We start from the raw sequence: 20926 nt of genomic DNA, 5'->3' as shown, positions 1-20926 counted from the left end.
CACAAACTTTACTGAAGTCTGCAGATGATGCACCTTGAGAAGATGGGACTCGTATGATGGGTGTATAACAGCGCATTCCACACCCTCGCATGCTCCCCTGTGGCAGACTTATGGCACTGCCTCTCATCCAGCTTCCAAGCTTGTTTCCTCTGTGACTGCCTTCCCCTACTTTCAGCACAGCTATTCCTAACATTCCTAACGTATTCCTGCATTACTGAAATGGGGAAGGAGGGAAAGAAGGAAGGAAGAAAGGGAAGAGCTTCTAGTGCTCTCTTGTTACTTAGTTCATCTCCATTGACTCACGACCACCGCCTCCTCTGATATATCCCTTTGCTCATTCTGGTTAGGTGTCTCAGCTGAAATCTATTGATCATACAAGTAACATTTGAGTGCATATCCTCTCATTCATTATGATGTGATAGTTCTGGTTTACTTATTGCTTGGTAATAAACATTTCCTCTGCACGTGATAAAAAATGTGTTAAATTACTGGCCCCAAAATAGTGGCTGAAAATCAGTCAGGAGGGGTTTTTACTGCCACACTGGCTTGAGATTGAAATGTTTAGTACAGTAGCTCTGCTAGGACTAAGCTAGGCTTCCTAACTAACATAATAAAATGCAGACCATCCTGAGGGGATGAGGGAGTTGCATTCCAAAACTTGCACTGCAAGCAACTGAAGTTTAATGGAAAACTTTGAAAAGATTCTATTAAAAAACAATTTTCCTTCTATATATCATACACTCTGTTTTATATTTTCCCTGCTGCCTCCTTTTTTCCCTTACTGGCACAAAATCAGGATCTTTGTTTTGACAGAGCTAATCCGCCCATGCTTTCACATGGGCCCTCAGGCTTCTCACCTGTAGAAAGATCCATGGGAGCAGCAAACTACTAAGATGCCACATGCTTGTCTCAGAGGGAAGAAATCTGTGGCCTCCTGGGGGTACAGACTCCAAACATCGTGGTTCCGAAGGACTCAGGGAGAGCATGAGCTATGAAGCCTGTGTAACCTCCAGTAACAGCTCTTCCTTCTGTATTTCCCTCTCCTGCCAGCTGGGCTTCTCTTTAGGAGCTGTGCTGTGTTGCTGCTTCACCACAGCTGTGCCGCTTCCTTGTTTCTGAAGGCTGAAAGGAGTAGCCAGTCAAAAATTTCTGCCCGCAGACTTTAGTGAGAAGGCTTGAAAGTAGCTTGAAACCACTGCCAAGTTTGACAGCAAGCTTCAAAACAAATTGGTACAATTTTGAGATTTCTCTGCTGTTGTGAGGAAAGGCCAGGAAGACGTTGCAGAGAGAAAAGTGATGGAGAATGAATTGCTTTATGGCTCCATCAGGCAGTGTGCTCAGAGTGGCTAACAACAGGCACAGACCTCTTTTGTAGAGTCTCTGCCTAGCCAACAAAAAGAAGCAAAATCAAACTTACACGTTCAGGACTTTTTATACGAAACAAACCTCAGAAGTAATATTATTACCTTTGGCACTGGTCATCACCAATGAAGTAGCAAGAAAATATTTCGAAAGTGTGGAGATAATGAAATTGTGATCATTTTGTGATAGGGAGGGTTTGCTCGTGGTCAAGGCCAGTATTTCTCTTTAAAGACTTGCTGATTCACATCAGAGGTCTCTTTGTATTTAGCCGAGTAAATTACTGTGCCCAAGCCAACACTCTGAAAGGTAAGTTTGTCGTGAAGGAGAACAAACCTTGGCTCTGTATCCTCACATCATCTCATTCCACCTCACCCAGAATTAGGTCATTCTGACTTTACAACATCCATGTGGGTTCCTGTGGCTCCCAGGCAAGGCCAATGTGTTGTGGAGTCACTATGTCTAGTACAGGAAATTTTAATTCACAGCATTTTAATTCAGGAAGATTGAATTTAATGTATAGCCATGCCCTGAAAGAGTCTGGATCCTTCAAAGCCTTGAAGTACAGTGAGAAAGGCTGATGACAGTCTTGGGTCTTAGCTCCTGTGTTGCCAGTAGGAAAATTCCCATTGATTTCACTGGAGCCAGCACTTCACAAACAGTGTTTTCAGGCTCTGTATGGTGTTTTACAGTTGAGATCTTGCACTTAAGAAGATTAAACGACTGTGGTACCTTGCAGAGTGCCACTCATCAAAAGCTTTCTAGGCATGAAGTGCAGGCTAAGACAAACTGTTCAGAGATCAGCCATTAGTAGCCAGGTTTCTGCCTCCTGGCTGAGTGCTGGGTCGCTATTGAACTGTTACACTCACTCCCTGATCTGTTGAATCTGGAACAGAACCATGGCAGCGTTGCCTCTGCTGTTAGACAGCACTTCTCTGTGCACTCTGTGCACTCATCTCAACTCTCAGGGTTGAGATGCCAGTTGGGCTTCTGCCTGCCATTGCCCATGCCACCTTAGGAACATGTGGAATAAAAGCATATGTGTACAAAGAATGTAAAAGCGGGTACTGTGTCTCTAGCAGTGCCAGGATGCCTTGCCAGGGCAATTGAGCCAGGACCACACTTTTGGAATTGGGTGTATTAACTCTACCTAAATCATACTTTAATGTGCCTACATCTTCCTGTGGGTCTGGGCCAAGACCACACAGGAAGTCATAAAACCAGGAAGAGAGTGTTTTCTGAACAAATAAGCTGGCTCTCGTGCCACTTCTTGCAAGTCCTGTTATCTCTGGTGAAGAGCATAGTGTGAAGTATCTGAGATGAAATGCAATGTGAGTGTGAAAGTATGACTTGCTCACTGTGAGCCTGACTGCTGAAATGAGATTTTGCCTTCTGCTTTGTAAAGGAAGGAAGATTAGGAGTTAGGCTGTTTTCTGAGTTGTAGTCTCCTGTCTACTCTTTCCTTTACTTTCTCTATTTCATATTCTATCTGGAGCTAGCAATTTTTTAAATGCTCTGCAGCCACCTAGAGGAAAAATATGCTTGACTGTACTTAATTGAGTTAAGCCACAAACTGCAATACGCAAAGTTTAAGATTATGAGTTTCTGTTTATTATTATACCGCAAGAACTCCTTGGAAATATACACAGTGAATCATCATCAAAAGCTGAAGATAACTTCAGAATGTATTTGTACAATGGAAATATTTCCTGCATCCTGTTCTTTGTGCTTGTTATTGAATATGACATACTTTTATGACAGCATGGCAGGGCCACAGTATATTTAGTTGGTAGAGAAAAGGAGATTTTCTGTTTTGAATTTTCATTTCAGAAGATTTAAATCTTGTGGTATTTTATGTGGCTATTTCACGACTATGGCAATCTCTAGATGGTTTGTGTTGCTCTGGAGCCATGACTTTAAAACCTCTGAATAATTTTTGAGGTTCTGTCAAGGATGTTTATAAACTCTTGGCAAAACTCTGGTTTTTCTTGGGTGAGAACTGTCACACAGAATACACTAAGGGGCCCTCTGTCTACTAAAGTGAAAGTTGATGCAGTCATATTAGATTCACTTAGCATAATCCTTGTTCATTTGCCATGTACGAAACACAAAACCAAAGTTTGCTGTTGGTTGAAAGCATCACTCGAATGTGACAAAGTTAGATATTAACACCTTTTTTCCTGGATTGACTGTCATTTTATCTATGTAGAGAAGATATGACTATTCAGTCTCCACTTGAAGAACTGGAGACTGGGTAGAATCTTTTTTATAATTTGATCCTAGACATGGAGAAAAAGAGAAACATTCATGTCAGTTATATACAAAAACTGCAAAATAAGATGGATTTTCCATGTTACTCTAGCTGCACCAGAGTACACTGAAAATCCTAAATTCACATTAGCAGCTAAGTGCTAAGCTAAACTTGTGCAGGTAGCAAGCAGAATGGCAATTTAAAAGTACTGGTTTGCATATTCAGAAGGTCCACTAGGACATTTTCTCTGTATTTTCATCTCCTAAGAAAGCCTTTCTATACACATTTGAAATGCTGGTATGATGTGATCAACTGAAGTGGTGTGAATACTTCTGTATTATGTTAAAAGAGGATAAATAATGAGAAGGATAAATAATAAGAAATCTTACTGGTTTAATAAATTCAAAGCAGAGGATTGTGAAGTTTGGGAATTTGTCTAGGTTGTGACTCCAGAGAGACATGATGAGGTTCTTGAGGCAGAAAATATGTTGATGTGGTTGAAAGACTGCAGCCGCGTTTACAGCTTTAGGCAGAGAGAATGAGTAATGAGCACATGGGCTGCAGTCCTTAGAACACTGGGGCCATGAAAGTTAGGATTTTTGGTAGAAAATCCCGTAGGAGTTGACTTTGAATATTAAGATGTCAGCATGCCAAGACTTTTTGCCAGAAAGCTTTGCACAAACACCTGATCAGCCGTAGCATTAGACATACTGCTGCTGTAATTTGCACCAGTTCTCTGATGTATGTTTGCAAGTGGATGGCAGTGGGTATTAATTAACTAAAGAAATACATATCTTCAGAGATCAGGTTCCAGCTTTTGAACCTACAGTGTCAGGTTCTAGGTAGTTCTAAATTTTCATCTATGTTTTTGTTGTTGTTCTTTTCTTGTTGTTGGTCTAAACTCTTTATTGCATGTGGCTTCTTTATAATGATTTTGGAAACTCTGTGTTCTAGAGCAGAGTTAGGAGGGTTCTTGTTTTTCACAATTAGATGTACAAACTAGGCATTCTGTTTGTAGTAATGCCACCAAACAAAGTGGGACAACTTGTTTCATACTGCCTGAGTAAGCAAGAAAAAGAAAGCAGTTATTGATGAACATGTCTCAGCGTGATACTGGGCCCCTCCTTGAAATGTACAAAGAAATACATGTTGTATGTCTTCTTTTTGATAGTGATTCTGGATGAAGAGTTTTGACATGTGCGCAGAGAAGTTGTTTTTAACTGTTTCACTTTGAGGCATATGTTATATAGGAAATCCAACTAGATTCATGCATGCAGGTATTTCTCTTACATGTCATGACTTTAAACGTTAAACCCCTGCATGGATCAGCACAACTGCGACAGAATAACAGAAGGGAAAAATTCTTCCTCTTTCTGAAAGTGAGTGGGACTGAAAGGGGTCAGTTTTTTCCAGGGTTGCAAATGATGCTTCTCTATTCTGTTGGAGTTTTTATAGCAATAATTTGCTCTCTGTTAAAGTAACAAGTCAGCTGCTCAACTGTACTGTAGCCTTCATCTCTAGGAAATATTCTGAGTCATACAGATGCTTCTCAGAGCCCAGCGTGGGACTCCATTGTCTTCCTCAGTTGTGGCTGGGCTTTTTCCCCATGGAGGGATTTAAGCCAACCTTTCCATTCTCAGGATCAGAAAGAACATTTAAAGATGCAGAGCCTGTATGGGTCCAAGTAAAGGATAGAAAAAGACTACTTGACGCACTACTTGGAGAATTATCATGAAGAAGGAAGTAGGGAAGGTTGGTTTTCGGTTTTGTGTTTGTTTTTTCCACCTTCTCTCCTTTTAAGTGCCTTTACCACTGTTACTACATAGTCAGGGAAGATTATAAATGGGATGACAGGCTAGAGGACTTAGAACTTCAATTTGATGTCGTTTTAGACAATGTTCTAGAACGTATCGTTGTTCTTTTTACCATATTCTTGTGGGTAACATTGGTTAGGGCAGTAAAGCACAAATCTGGCATAGCATGCTCTTTATATAAAAGTTAAAAATATACACAGAACACTCTCTTTGGCAATTTCAAAGGACTTTTGGATAATGCATTTGGCAGCAAGCAGTGTAGGTTTATGGTGCTATTGTGCAGCACAGTATGCTTTTTCAGAAGTCTGTATGGACCTTCACTTCTTCAGCGTCACTGGAAAATGTCATTTTTGCTTACCCTTTGTGAGGAAAGTATGGGTTCTGACTTCTTTTAAAGGAGCTGTATATGCAAAGAAATCAAAATTGAATTACTGTCTGTCTCTGCTATGTTGGAAATTGCAAACAATAATTATTGCTTTCATTTAAAACATCCTTTTCCCAAGTCAACCCTACTTCTCTAAACAAATGCTACAGTAGAGTGCCTTGGCAAGGCAGAGATGGATGTGGATATCTTGTGTGATTCTGTTTAATTGACTCCGAGTGCCAAGTCTATATCTGGAGCAGGAACATTGGCATTCAGTTAAATTAGAAATCTTCAGTGTGTGTGCAAAATGGGGGCTGTGCCCAAAAGATATTAGATCATACAGAGCTCTTCCTCTTTGGTGAAGTTACATATTTTATTATTTCTTTCTTCTGGGATTCACATAGCAATGCAATCCATGGTTAACTCGAATTTACAAAAAAAAAAAAAAAGAGGGATCGGAATGAAATTTGAACTCATGGTTCAAATGCCCACTGTTGTGAATTCCTTTGCAATCTGCCAAAAATAATGCTGATATTATCAAGCATTATGGCCAGGGCTCTTCTTATGTGAGTGAGACTTCCCCATGGAAAACATATGCGTGCAATAGATCTGATATGCAGTGCTCACAGAAGATGTGCTGTGGTTTCCGCTTCTGTACTCATGCTTTAAATTTTATTTATTTATTTGCTGAGCCAGATCAGTGGTAGGGGAGTTCTAATGCCATGGAAGGGATATCCAGTACAAAATGCATGTAGGTTGCCTGCCACTTATTCTGGACACTTTTCCACTTAACAGAAAAATGGTTTGAAGCAGTGATGACTTAACAGTGATGTAGATGCCTTTCTTAGATCTCAAATTTAAGGAAATGCTATCATTGTTAGAATGTGTAAGAAAAGCACAGAGAATGTGCAGGTACAGTTATGCAGTTATGTGGTCTTAGAAAAATATAATCCATGAGAATGACTGTCCACTGCATGAAACAATCTGTCCCCTTGGCAACTGCTCTGAATGAATGCTCAGCTGATGTAAGGACTGGTGTAAGGACTTCTGTATTTTCCATAGCCTGCAAAATTACCTCCTTTGTGAGCTGTCTGTTACTTTTGTATTAAAATCAGTAAGTTCTGGAGAAAGTGAGAATGATCTCAAAGCTCTGATCTCAAGCCTCAAAGCTATAAAAAGTCTCCAGCTCTAAATAACAAGCTTCAATACTTTAGAAAGGTTAAACATGCAAAACAGTTTACAACAGCATGAGCTATTACATTATATTTTGGAGTATGGTTCATTTTCTATTCAAATTGCTTCTCTAGCGGGAGAAATAAGTAGTGGCAATTTATTGAAACTTGGTAGGAAAAACAACCCACGCAAACTTTCTTGTAACAATGTACCTACGGACAGGAGCCATTGCCTTTATTTTTTTCCTATAAATAGGGAAAATCTGGGATTAGGAAAAATGAATCCTGAGTTTTGCTGCTGAATTGTGAGCACTCCATTGTGACTTTAGGAATACAACCTGGCTGTTGTGTAGTGTTTGGCTGTTTTCAAAACCAGTGCTAAATTTGGCCAGCCTTGTACTGAAACTGCTATACGCTCTTCTGTACGTTCTAAAACATCTCTCACAGGCTGGTGGGACTGGAAATTAATCCTCCTCTTTAGGCAGATGGCCCTTCAGGCTTCAGAATTTCTAAGCACACAGCTTATCTCTGCTAAGAACAAGCATCTTCAATACCTCATGCCTCAGTTTTCACACACACAAAACTGGGGCAGTGATGCACCATTTCCAAGAGCTTTTGCAGAGTCTGCTGAGCAGAACAGTGAAGGCGCCATGATTTTTTTCTGCATGGTACCACTGCCTGAAGGCACCAAAAGGTTTGAAAACTGTACTACACCACATTCTTGCTGAGAGATGGGAGAAACTGAACAAGAGGCACTGTGCATCCTAACATGGTCTGAGTTGTGGCACTCCAAAGTGGACTGCTGATATTCAGTATGTGACACCAAACAATCTGCAGTTTCAGTCCTGCATGTCACAGACAAAGGCTGTAGGATTCACTGCCCTGATCTTCCTTCCTTCTTCTTTTTCATGTGGCACGGGATTCGGTTCTTTGCCCTTTGTGGGACTTGGAGACTTTCCATGGTTTAATGTGAAAAAGGGCTGTTGCTGAAGGAGCGTACGCATGCAGTTCACTTTGAAGATGTGGAAGCAGCGTGTGTATATATGTGTCTCCTTCCAAGGTGTGTCCCCCAGCTGCCAGATGCCTTCACTTTCATGGATTTCCCTTTGAAACAGTGATTATAGGCACCCAATTAGCAGCATCTCTAACACAGACCCTGCAGGCAGTGCAGGCAGCATCAAAAAGGAATAACAGCAAGGCTCATAGTGCCAGTGGAGGATTGAGAGGTTGGCTGTGCTTTGGTATTCATTCAGAGCCAGGACTCCAAATAACGTGCTTTTTGAAGGAGCTCACAGGAAGAACAGCACCTTTTCCCTAGTTGGACGTGAACAATGTCAGAGCCTTTTATTCATTCAGTGTTCTTGAGTGTTCTCACTGATTATCTCAACTACTATGCAGAGAAAAGGGCTGAACAGCAAAAGCCTGCTGTTGCACATGTTCCACATGTAAGTATGTATACGAGTATCTTACTCTTGCAATTGGGATTGATCTTTTCAAGAGAGCATGAGTTTGAATGACAAAATGCTTCTCAATGATTTCACTGTGGGAAGAGTTAAGGCTGCATGAAGTATCCTGTGTGCATTTTCATAGTCAGTAAAATGGCTTCATTTTATAAGTAACTTCCGCTGCAGTCTTCCTGTGGGATTATTGTTTTATGACTTTAATCTTTTGATGTTTTAAATGCACTCTCACTTAGTTAACTAAAGCAAATGTTGTGATCTTGGAAAAGTCACAACACCATGGAAGACCCAATGTTTCCACCAGTGGACAGTATGCTAACTTGACAGTAGAGCTTCACTGTCAGCTTAATTCCAGGTTTTTAGTAAAAGCACACTTTTTGGTTGTTTGAACAGTCAGTTGAGAGTACATATAAGCCACAACCTCTGCGTACATGCAGTTACAGCCATCGAATCTGTGTATCAGTTTCAGAGAAGGAGTGAAGAGGAGGCAGAATTTAAAGAAGCAAAGAATTCTGAAATGTGCCAATGGGGAGGTCTGAAAAAAAAAAATAAAAAGTGTAGGAATATCAAAGATTGTTGAAAGAAGAGAAAGAGGAAAGGATTAGGACAGCTTACAAGAAAAATTTTGCAAATGTATCTTACGAAGAATCCCCTCATAGCACTCTGATTTCAGAAGTGACATAACAGGCCCCCTTTTCTCCCCACCCAACTGCCAATCCATCCCACTACAATTCATGTCAGTGCATTAAACTTGCCACCAATTAATTTCTTAAAAAAATACATACATATATATTGATTGACTAAACTTGAATGGTATGGTTATAGTTTCCTTTAGTATCATTTTTCATAATCGTTTACCCTTAAGAGTAATTAGCAGTTGTAATTCATCCATAAAAAAACCTGCAGTCTGATGATTTCTCCTTGGCCAAGACTAGGGAGTGAGCCCAGCAGTGTCACCAGGATAAAACACTTCAGGAGAACAAAAATACACAAACAATTAGCTAAAACTGAAATGAACCAGAAAGTGCTGAATGTGTCATGCTACTTTCCTTACTGGACACCCATACTGAACTCATTAGCAAACAGTGCTGATCTCAGACAAACTGGAGACTGTTTGGATGCCCATGGCTGTTTCCATGCCAAGGGCTAATGATATAGCATAGAGTGCATGCAGAGGCTAAGCTCAATGTGTTTGCTATGCTGCCATCCCACAAACTATGAACAGTTCCCTTGCCCCCTGATTCTCCAAACCATGCCCAGGACTGGACAAAGTGAGTGCTAGCCTTGCCATGAGTATGCCATTAATTAAAAAGAATGAGTGACTGATGGTGAACCTAGAGATTTTCTGACTTGATACAAGCACCTGAGCTAGATGAAGCTGTATAAACTCGTTCCAGGGGGTAGCACCCCCCTCTGAGTAATGCTAAAAAATGTATTTGTGCTCTCAAAAACAGAGTAAGTACCTCAGGTTTTGTGTTTGGTAATTTCTAAGACAGGAATTGTGTGAATATGTTACCAGGCTGGTGCTGGCAAGCATCCCGAAAGACCTTGGACATTGATAATAACTAAATCTTAGTGGAAAGCCACAAAATGTGACTGATTGATAATAGCACAGAAACAAAAAGATGATGAAAAGGTATTTTGATAACTGTGGACGTTATTACAGATGTTCTTGGTGATAATGATTTGCTATAGTAGGAAGCAAGCATGTACTTATGTGTAAAATGAGGCATACAAATCCTAAATGGCATGGGAGCATGAAGTGGTGCCTGCTATGAGCATAACAGGATGCTAGTAAGAGACTACAGGCACACTGTGCCGAAGGAAACTGTGTGAAGTTAGCGTGTCACATTAAAAAAGTGACCCTTTGTGCTTATGTGAGGTCTTTTATCTGCTAGGATGACAGTGTCAAAGGCATTGTTGATCCATTCCTTACAGCTGGGATACCCATGCAGAAATTTCTGGTACTGGACTAGATGTGAAAGGACCTACCACAGAACTAAATTGAAGTATAACTATGGTGTGTGTCCTGGGAAAGTAATCCTTATTACAAATGAAAATCTGTAAATGCAAACATGCTATAGATTCAATTAAAAGTAATTCTATATGCATATCATGTATATATCAATAAGTGCAGGACAGCTCTTTTTACACTAGCACTTATGTTGCTTACTCATTGCATTGAATTTTTGGGTAATTTCATGATGGAGATTCATTGAGAGGAGAAATGGTAAAAAGTTGATGGAACCATCAGGCAGAACCGAATATATGACTATATGAAAAGTCATTGAAATAGACAGGTACTCCAACAAGGGTCCATTGTTGGATGTGAAGAAAGAAGCTTGTTTGTGTTTGAAAGCAACTAAACCTCTCTCCTAGTTTTAAAGAAAGGGCTCCCAATGACTCCAGAGTATCCTATGGGCACTAAGGCTGTAGATGACTTTGTCTGAAATACTTTCTCCTTTTCAAGCACTGGCTATGGGGAATGTTTCTGAATAAGGCAGCTGGTATCCATCCTTTTCCTAAAGACAGTTGAATCTTTGATCTGCAGCAACAGCAATTAATATGGAGATCTCACATGTGACTTCAACCCCTACTTCTAGAGAGGCCTCACAAGCGTTGTCTTATCCTCTCAGAAATGGATAGAAGATATGGGTATGCAAGGTTCAGGAGGCTCAGACCTACTGACCCCCAGGGTCCAGAGCACTCCCAGGAAGGCAGAAGAACCGAGGCTTTGTTTCTCCGAGGGCTGAGTGTGTTGTCTCACACCTTGTCGCTGCCTTCGTGCAGAGCAGCAGATACTTGGCAATGCTGAACTTACATTTCCATATCTGCAGAAGCGCTTAAGAATTTTGCATGTGCAGAAACTGTCAACTGCAAATCTCCTGTCTCTTGCCAGTTGTATTTTAGAACTGTGCCAAATGGGCATATGCATTCTGGGTTAGCTAATTTGGAGTATAGTGGTGACACAGGCTACCAGTTTTGCTTAGGGTCATGTTAGCAGCTTTTCTCCTGCCATGTTTTATGGTGATTGCATCTTTCACAATGTAAGAAGATGGTGCTATTGACAAGTGCCTATATGGTTTCCTAGCATAAGAACTACTCAGTTACACTGCATCAGCCCAGCTCCTTTATAAAGTTTGTCACTTAGCAGTAGTACAGGTTAGAAAACACATATATACATGCTTTGGGGTTTTCAGAGTCAGGAGAAGCTGAAGGCAACCTGGGGAGAAGGCACCAGTTCTCATGGAAGGTCATTATTCATCAACTGCTGAAGTCACCTATTTAATACTGCTGTCATAATTACTAATAATTCTATTACATTATTTCTTTCCAGGGAACAAGAAGACTCTTTTTCTGTGTGTTCAGTTTTTGCAGTTCATTGCAAAAATGGAGCTTGCTTCCTCCCTCTGTGGTCTTACTGCTCTCTGTCTGACATTTTAGTTATTATTCACACATCTCTCTCTGTTCCTGTGTGGTTCTCTCCCTGTTGCTCTGTAACTCTCTCTGCATCAAAAAAGAGATGAGGCCTTTGCAGCACAAAAGCATTTATGGTTTCTTGCCACTTAGCACAAATTTGCTGTAGGGTTGACCTGTTGAACTCCACGTGACTGGGAGAGTACAGGATTCAAACCGCAGTGAGATTCCTGCAAAAATCTTTCCTTGCTTATTTGTTTTGGGGCTTTGTTCTCCAGGTCATGTGTGACAGACATGTGTGAGTGCCCAGTCCATAAAAACTGCTTCTGCGAGTCGTTCCTGGCCTATGCTCGAGCCTGCCAGCGGGAAGGACTGAGAGTGCAGTGGATACCTGAGCAGCACTGTGCAGGTAAGCATTTTGCAACTGCCTCTTGGTAACCTTGTGCTTAGGTTAACAAGCTCTTTTACCTGAGGAGGAAGTTCATACAGGAACAGGCTAAGACTTTGAGCTATCATATATTAGAGATGTTTTTTTAGTTGCAAAACTGGTCACTTTTAATGCCATCTAGCATAATTTTATATACTTTCCAAAAAAAATGCATGCTTTTTCCTATGAGGATCATTAAACATTTGGTTGCAGGTGTTGTTTAAATTCTTTTGACCTACTGCTAATAGTTCCCTAGACAACATATATGTGTGGTTGAAAAAGATTCAACAAAGAAAGAAGAAAGAATGTCTTTAATGGGAATATCAAAATGCAGATAGGTGTGCATTAATCTTGGTACTTGGACCAAATTCTGCCTGTGATTAGGACTGCGTTAATTGCAAGTAATTGTAAGTAATTGTTTCCATGAGAAGTGGTCACATGTGGTCATCGTCACTTGAAGTAAAATGCAATATTGCAGATGAATTTTTCCCCTGGTGATGATCTCAATAATTTAGGATACTCTATAATGGCCTTGGTTTGCCTGGAAATGTATTCAGATTTATGTAAAGCAATTTGAGTTGGAAAAATATGAGAGAAGGATACTCAGTGCTGGTCAAAGAGCACTCTGTGGTCGATTTTGGTGATTGTCTGTGGCTCAGGGTCTACTCTCTCATCTTCAATTTCCTTTCCTGTTGAAGACACAATAGCAGGAATGGGTGAGTGACAGAGCAAATTACATTTGATCGACTGTTCCCAAAAGGCTCATCTTTTCTTATGACAGAACAGAATAATCCAAACAAGGTGTCAGTAAATGAAAGCACTGTTCAAGGATGTGGTCTCAGCACTAATAATGTAAGCAATTTTAATCTATTGATCCAGTAGCAGATACATGCAGGCCTTGAATTGAGCAGCCTTTTTTCTTTTCTTTTTTTTTTTTCCTTCACCAAAGCATTTCAGAAGAAGGACCTCACTGTTGCAGATGCTGTAAAATGAATAAAAACTCCGGTACTTGCCTTAAGGAGTTTGTAAAAGTGTTGACATATCATGACTTCACTAATTGAGTCTTCTTTTCACATTTTTTCTCTTGTTTTACTGAGGTCAAAAAAAGTTCTTGAGAGAACATTAAGAAGGAATTTGAACATACATCTTCCATTAGAGCTAATGAAAGAATTTTGTAAATTCACCTGAGTTTTTTAACCTTAGTGAAGGCTTATAGAGAGGAAAGGGAAGTCTTATTAAAGAGAAAATAGGGAAAAGCTGTATGTGGTCAAATACTCTCAAAATACTTTAGCATCCAGTGTCAAACAAGCAGCACAGTGTTCTATAGTGAGTTGTACAGTAAGCATTAAATTAAATAAAGTGCATCCACTGCATCTGTAAAATGCATCCCTATGTTACCTGTGGCCAGCACCAAGATTTTATTTTTTAATTTACCTTTTTATTCCACAATCGTAGTTACAATGATGAAGTCCTAATGACGGATGAAAGTTTTTGAGTATGAAACAATATATCCATAATAAAAAGGTAGCTTTCTGTGACTTTCATTTCCTTTTTGACATTTCATAGCTGGTGGGATACCTGGAAGAGCTGTGTTCTGATGGAAATTGAGTATAGTTATTAGTAAAGTTAGGTTTTAATTACTCTATTGTGTGTTATAAAACCAGTTCTTGTGTGGTTGCCAGTTCCTATACATTGACTGCTGTACACTTAGCTCATTTTGTAATCTTTAGAAAGCTTGTGTTGTCTGGACAGTCAGCCAAACAGGATGCTCAAGAGGCTGAATTTCCTACATGCTCTTCCTCCTCCCTCAGTTCAACAGTGTATCCTCCTTCTAAGGCCTTGGCAAAATATTTGAGTGCAAAGCTTGCTGGCCTTTTGAGGCTTTCTTGGTAAAGGCAATGCCAATTGCTGTTTAGCATGGGCATGACTACACAGAATAAGCACACAGGAACTATAAGAGAGTGCTAAGTGCACATGGAAGCACTGATATGCTGAAATGCTCCAACAGCCTCATAAAACTGAATGATTTTCCGCTTTCATCCCTATGTGATAGAGAAGGATGAGGCTTTATCTGATTTTGACTCTTCTCTCCTGGGTCTCTTTCTTTCCGCTATAGAATTTTCTGGCCAGTCACTCTTTTTCCTTGCTACAATTTGCTTTTCCTTAATGATTTTATTCTGTATGTATCAGAGGGAGAAAGGCTGTTCTGACTTTTCAGTGAAAACTTCTTAAGCACCGAAAATTGGAAAGATCAGCACACGTGTACCACAAGTTTAGCACCCAGACCTGTTGCTGAACTTCAGGCACCATGAGGGATATCTAAATCGAATGTCCTCTGAAACACCTTGAAAGCCCAAATTGTACAACATCAACAGAAGAAGCTGCAAAAACAGTAGCTCAGAAATTTCTGTGGAAATTTCATTTCAGCAGTCCCTGGGAAGCCTATTGCAGAATGCCTTTATTTTTTAAACTGTTGATGAAGTGGAATGTTCTAGATCAGTCGCACCACACGTTAACAGCCAAAGCACTCAACGATGAAAACCATGCAGGGAACTTAAACAGCAGCCATTGTACCCTTCTGATTTTTCCCTTGACAGTAAGCTAATAACACCATTATGAAGTGACTACAGCAGAGAATAAAGCCATTCTATCTTCTACATGGTGTCTCAAGCAGAAGGAGGTGTCTGCAATGCAAGAAGGCCTCTATCCACGTGTAGTAGAGATGGGGAGTACTTAGGGGCACCACAGCTGCTGACGGCAGCCTGTCATGTATACTCTTCACTTTGGAGCAGAGAGGAGCAAGTGGAAAAGAGATCTTGAGCCAGTTTTCCTCAAACCTCCTGGCTAAGGCACCAAGCGTAGCTCAGGTGGAACAAATGGGCTGGCTACTACTACTGTAAAGCTCTGTGGGTTGTGTACAGCCTAAAAACTTCAGATCACAGACCCTTTAAATTAACTCACGTTCTGCTTTGAACATCTTGGTCTACTTTTCTACACAATTAATGCATTTACAAAATGCACTGACAGATATGTTTGCAAAGCTTGTGGAAGTTCTTTGCATTTTTGTTTCCACCCCACTAGAAATTTAATCTCTTTTCTTAACACGCTATGGAAATGCAGTTTGCAGTGAATCTAGCATTTTACTGTGTACTCAATTACTGCTTACATGCCTTTCCAACCTTCTAAATTTCCCCTTTAGTTTAAATTTCATTTTAATTTTTTTATTTTGCTTATTCCCTTCTTCAGTGCACACAGAAGTTATGCACAGCAAGACAGAAATGTGTAGCTAGAAAAAACGTCCCCAAAAGATGTATACCCCCAAGCAGAATAAGCTTATCTCAAACACTGCTAAAAGATGATTTTCCCATCTTATTCTAGATTGATGTTCAATAAGAGGTGTCTCTCACAGTTCTTGAGTAGTTTGCTCTAGAGTTTTCATATACTTACAGCTAGAAAACTTTATTTTCTAAGATCTACCTTATATCTGTCTAATATTCAGCTCTTTAATTAGCTGTAATTCCAGGATTATTGCCTGCTGTACTATCCGTTTTTTGTCTGTGCGCTGCTTAACAGCTGTCCTGAAAATGTTGTATGCATTCTTCTCAGAATTCCTTCCTTTTTCAGTTCTCCTTTTTGCATGGGTATAAATGCTGTAAGATGTGTAAGAAGTAAAACTTGCACTGTTTTGAAGATCACTTTGTTACTGATGAAGAAGAACCCTTAAACTAATGATGCCTTAGCACTAAGACTTCCACCATCCTTCCTGCTACACTCTTAAGACTTCAGTATTTTAATCAGGTTTTGTATTTTTTTTTCCTGCATATTTTCTCTTTTTGAATAATATCAGTGCTGTAGTGACACTCTAAGGCTATTCCACACATTTTTGGTCCATAACAGAACTGTTCTTTAACAAAATCTGCATCTCCGATCTCTCTCAAAACCTTTCTGAAGTAACCATCTCTCTGTAAATAGGGAGAGATGGTTCTGGATGCTTGAGAGCCTGTTACCATCTATAAACTATTTTTTCAGTACTTGTTTTTGCCATCAGCACAGCTGTTAGAAAGAATAACAGGCTTTTATTCACTATTGAGCCATGCATTATTCTCCATACTAAAAAGGCAGGATATAAAATGTTAAGAGTTTAAATATTGATCTGGTGGGCTTAGAGTGCTTTTAGCTGAAACCTCAGTGGTCTTTTATGTTGGAAATCCATTGAACTGTCAACTGCATAAATCAATGAAGAGATACTGGAATCATTAAGTATGAGACTCTTCATTCTCAGTGATCCCTTGGTAAAACAGCATGAAGGATGGAAATCACTGATATATATATGGAACTGCTGAATTAACGGCATCGTTCTGATATGCTGCAATATGCAATACTGAAAGTATAATCTTAGAAAGTCTGTTGTGGTGAATGACTATCTTTTCTTCCTGTAAGACTGGAACTGCTAACTGTCTAGCCATGTAAATACTTCAGGAATGCTTGATAAAAGGTATTACATATAACAAATATGTAAACAATGTTAAGCATTAAATAGAAAACACTTCTGCTTCTAGACAGAAACCTTGCCAAACTTCTATAGGCTATTGCTGGTGTTAAAATTCTCAAATATTTCAAGACTGTTAGGAACCTGATGCCTTTTCCACTGGGAAGTTTACTGTCTTTACATCTGCTGTGTTATGTCACATCGCATTTCATGCAGTGGAATCTATTTATAAGTAACTTTTCCTCTACGTGATCATAATACCAAAATGTTCTTCTAGATGCCTTCAATAGAAAGTAAGCAATTAAATACACAATGTTCCTTGTATGACTTTGTGTAATGTGCATCTTTGTGTTTCTTTTGACTGCCTTGCAGCAACGCAGTGTAAACACGGTGCAGTTTATGACACCTGTGGCCCAGGATGTGTCAAAACATGCGACAACTGGAATGAGATTGGCCCATGCAACAAGCCCTGCGTTGCAGGATGCCACTGTCCAGCAAATCTAGTTCTTCACAAAGGAAGATGCATCAAGCCAGTCCTATGCCCTCAGCGATGACATTTATTCTCTCTCCATGGACACTAACGTGGCTGTCACTGGCCCACCTGATGCTCACAGACAGCAAAGGACTGCAGCTGTTCGTGCGCAGGTTCTGCAAAGTGCAGCTCTACTTACAGAGTGTAAATATGCTCCTGTGTGTATTCGTGTGTGTTTATCTATACACACGTGGCCCAAACAAAGATATATAAATGTATACTGTGTGTATGTAGATACACATGTCTATACACAAGTGCCCTAAACGTAAGTACAACCCATATATTTATATATATGTACACACACACAGATATACATCATTTCTATACATCATAGAAGGATGAATTATTATATGTATATTTTTTGCTATAAAGTTTATGTATTATTACTTCTAAAACCCTTATCTGTAAGTCATTGTATAAATAAACCAGGTGTTTTTAATATAACATAGTGGCATGGAAAGATTGGATGACTTTGCCATTGCATGAGTTTGTCGTTTCCAAGGAAACTTTTCTAGGGCTGCAGCATTGCCAGACTGGATTAGTTTCAACACAGAACCCGGATTTACGGTTGTACGGGAAACACATTTCTCTGGAGATGGAGGATTTATCTGGGAATATTTCATGCATACCTTAGAGCTGCATAGTGATTGGTGACAGTGCTTAATCACGCAGAGAAAGCCAGGGATCGGCTTTTTACGCCTTACTGAAATAACTGTGCAAAAGGATTTCCAGCGTTGATTGGCCAGGCGCCAGCGGAGAGAGATTTCTTTCTGGAATGGCACCAAAGAGTCAAGGGCCAGATTTTCAAAAGTGTTCAGCACCCAGCAGCCTGCTTTGAAAATCTGACCACTTCCCATTTCATATCCTAAAACCCCGTTTATGTTGTTGTGCTTGGCAATAGCTGTGAATACACAATAAGGAGCTCGAAGAAAACGCTCACGCACAGTTTCAGCCCCTCTAGCATGTTCTAAACTGCTGGGCTTGTTTCATATTTCCCCCAAATACTATGCAGAAAGCAAATCCCACTATGAATTAAGAGTTTTTGATTTTGGTGTGCCATAAAACATGAAATAATACCGGGTTTAATAACTAATAATAATAACTAATTTAATTTATCAGCGTGGCGAAGAAGAAAGACAAATTCCCCTTTCCAAAAAAAACCAGTAGAGAATGTCAGATACTAATTGGAGAACTGCAGTTTATTTCCTTACTGGTCTTTTTTACCGGTTTAGGAACATGTGGGCTCTGTGAAGTTTGCACGACTTTTGAAGTGTCCCAGGGGAGAAGCAATAATATGGGATTTCATTAGAAACTGTTTAAAAAGCCATACAGCTTTCTCAAGTCTGAAGGGAGGGGGAGTAGGGGGTGTATTTTTCTTCCACTGGAAAGCCTCCTGTAGAACCCAATGGCATGTTCTCCAAAGAAGACAGAAATCTTCAGGCATCTGATTGAAATTTGTAATGAAGTAATATCCTCCCACACAGCTACTTCCATTATTCCATTCGAAACTGCACATTGTAATGTTGTAATGCCTTGAACAATTTTCTCCTTTATTTCACCCTCCAGGAAGCTTTGCAGGATCTGAGTTTGCAGTGAGTGAGTGGATGTAATGCATTTGAGTTATACAGCTTTCTGCAGTCCTATCCTGGAGGAGGATGCTGAGTGAGCACGAGTAGGGTAGGCATCACACAATCCAAAATGCTGTACCACCATAGTGTTAAAAAGAGCTGGGCAAATAATGCCAGGAGCATTCCACGGATGTTTACCCAAATTTGAATAAAATCAGCTTGCTGTTTTTATGTCCCATTTTGTGTTTCTTTTCTTGGAACAATCAAATAATTCAGTTTTACTGGCAGAGGAGGCTTCAAAGGCTCATACACAAATGTGCTGGAAAGCAGAATTGCAAATGTGCAGATCCTGTCAGAGCAGGAAACTCAGAGGGCTTTATGCGGCTCGTGTGATAACTGAATAGTGGAGCTGAAATGTAGAACAATTGCTATTGGTCCGTAGAGTTCAAGCATAAAATTGTAGTCATTAAAATAATTTAAAGCATCAGTTTGTACTGCAGAACATTTCAGCCTGTGAGTTTTAGGTGCTGAGATGTGAGGTCTTAACCAATAAAAAGGTTATTTGCCCAGCTCTAGGTTGGGATTGATTTTCATTGCTGATTGATTTTCATTACTTACTGTGTTTCCAAAACAAAAATACATGCACAGTGAATTGCATAGATGAAAGTATGCAAAGGTGTCCTCTTTTCTTCTCCTGACTAATGAAGGTGAGTGAAAGGTGAAGGGAGAGCCCTCCAGCTCTCTCAGGCTACCGACAGCATTCAAGCAGTGCTTAATTGCTGCCAGGTGAAGAGGTGATGCTGACTATCTGTAGGATGAACTCTTTACTTTTGAAATCCTAAATGCTTCGGTTTGAAACCTGATCTATAGGTTATCTCAAAATGAGGACTCATTCCTCAGCATTGCTTTTCTACATCTGTCTAATTGAGGGCAGCCCCCTGCTTTTTGCTAGTGATGTAAACTGGGAAAGAAAAGAAAGAGGTTTTTCCTTCTAGGATATCTGTGCCCTAGAGCTGCGTTGCTGGGCTTTTTCCTCTGAACTCCAATTACTGAGGCCATGGTAGAGCTATCATCTGCCTAGATCATTTGTATTGGATAAGCTAAAGGAGCTCTGCTTTTCCAGAGACTGCTCCCACATTTCAGCTTGGTACGAGTTGTTCCATCCCCATCTATGGGTGCACCCATATGCTATATGCAATAGCACCCAGTGCTATTCAGGGTACACGTGTAACTGAGCTGTTCATGCTCTGTCAGTCGCAGCTGGGGCTGTCTCACTCTACTCCACTGTTTGCCCATCTTCCACACTGTTCAGAAGCTGGAAGTCTACCCCAATAACAGGAATAATAAGATGGCCACACGCCTCAGAAAGTTTGGGTTACAGCCTATCTTCCTCCTTTATGCAGCATTCTTTCTCATTCTCCTCTCATGGCTCATGAAATATTATCCCTAGTGTGCCAGGGCTGGAAAGTTCCTGTGTGTTGGTGGAGATTTATTTTTGACAAAATTTACTGATACTCCCATTTTAGTACGCTATGGCAAAAATGTATTTTTCATAACAGCAGAAGGCTGACGATTCATATGGTGTATTCACCATACAAAACAGATGGGTTTGATCTTGTTTGTGCTCAGGTCAATCCATGCATATAACTTTTTGCCGATATAAGTGAAATATATTCGAAGGAGCAGAGCTTCCAACCAAAACTTGATCCAAAAGGGAAGTCTGAGAAACTGTGGATGGACTCAAGGGAAGACTTGGATCAGTAGCTTTGCCATTAACCCGTTATGTGTTCCTCAGCAGGTCATTTAATACTTTGTACTTCACTGGGAAAAATGAGGTATTTTTATTTATGCACCTTTTTCAAGTCTGTAGGTAGAAAAATGCTAAATTTCACTAGGGGAATGTCAGCAAGTATCTTACTGGTCTGTCTAGGTCTGCTTTGGATCAGGTTGTCCCTTATCTCCCATATCCCTGTTGCTTCAAAGCCAGCTTTCAGTTGGCATTTCTGGAGGTAAAATACATTTACTTCCTCCTCATTTACTTTCAATTGTGTCTATTTTTATCATACATATTGA

General features: G+C 40.1%; 1 protein-coding gene across 3 annotated transcripts in view; it reads left to right on the top strand.

Moving 5' to 3' along the window:
• The window catches only part of BMPER (BMP binding endothelial regulator), a 150604-nt gene extending 130746 nt beyond the window's left edge, over positions 1 to 19858 (top strand). For 2 of the 3 annotated variants that reach the window (XM_048950764.1, XM_048950763.1), the window contains 2 exons: positions 12116 to 12246; positions 17126 to 19858. In XM_048950764.1, the coding sequence (XP_048806721.1) occupies positions 12116 to 12246; positions 17126 to 17307 (313 nt within the window). In that variant the 3' untranslated portion in view covers positions 17308 to 19858. The remainder of the gene's footprint in view (positions 1 to 12115; positions 12247 to 17125) is intronic. The other variant, XM_048950765.1, reaches the window with a different exon arrangement.
• Positions 19859 to 20926: the final 1068 nt, after the last annotated feature.

The sequence above is a fragment of the Lagopus muta genome, chromosome 7 (assembly GCF_023343835.1).
Source record: "Lagopus muta isolate bLagMut1 chromosome 7, bLagMut1 primary, whole genome shotgun sequence".
Lineage (NCBI taxonomy): Eukaryota > Metazoa > Chordata > Aves > Galliformes > Phasianidae > Lagopus > Lagopus muta.
This window is presented reverse-complemented; position numbering and strand designations above follow the sequence as displayed.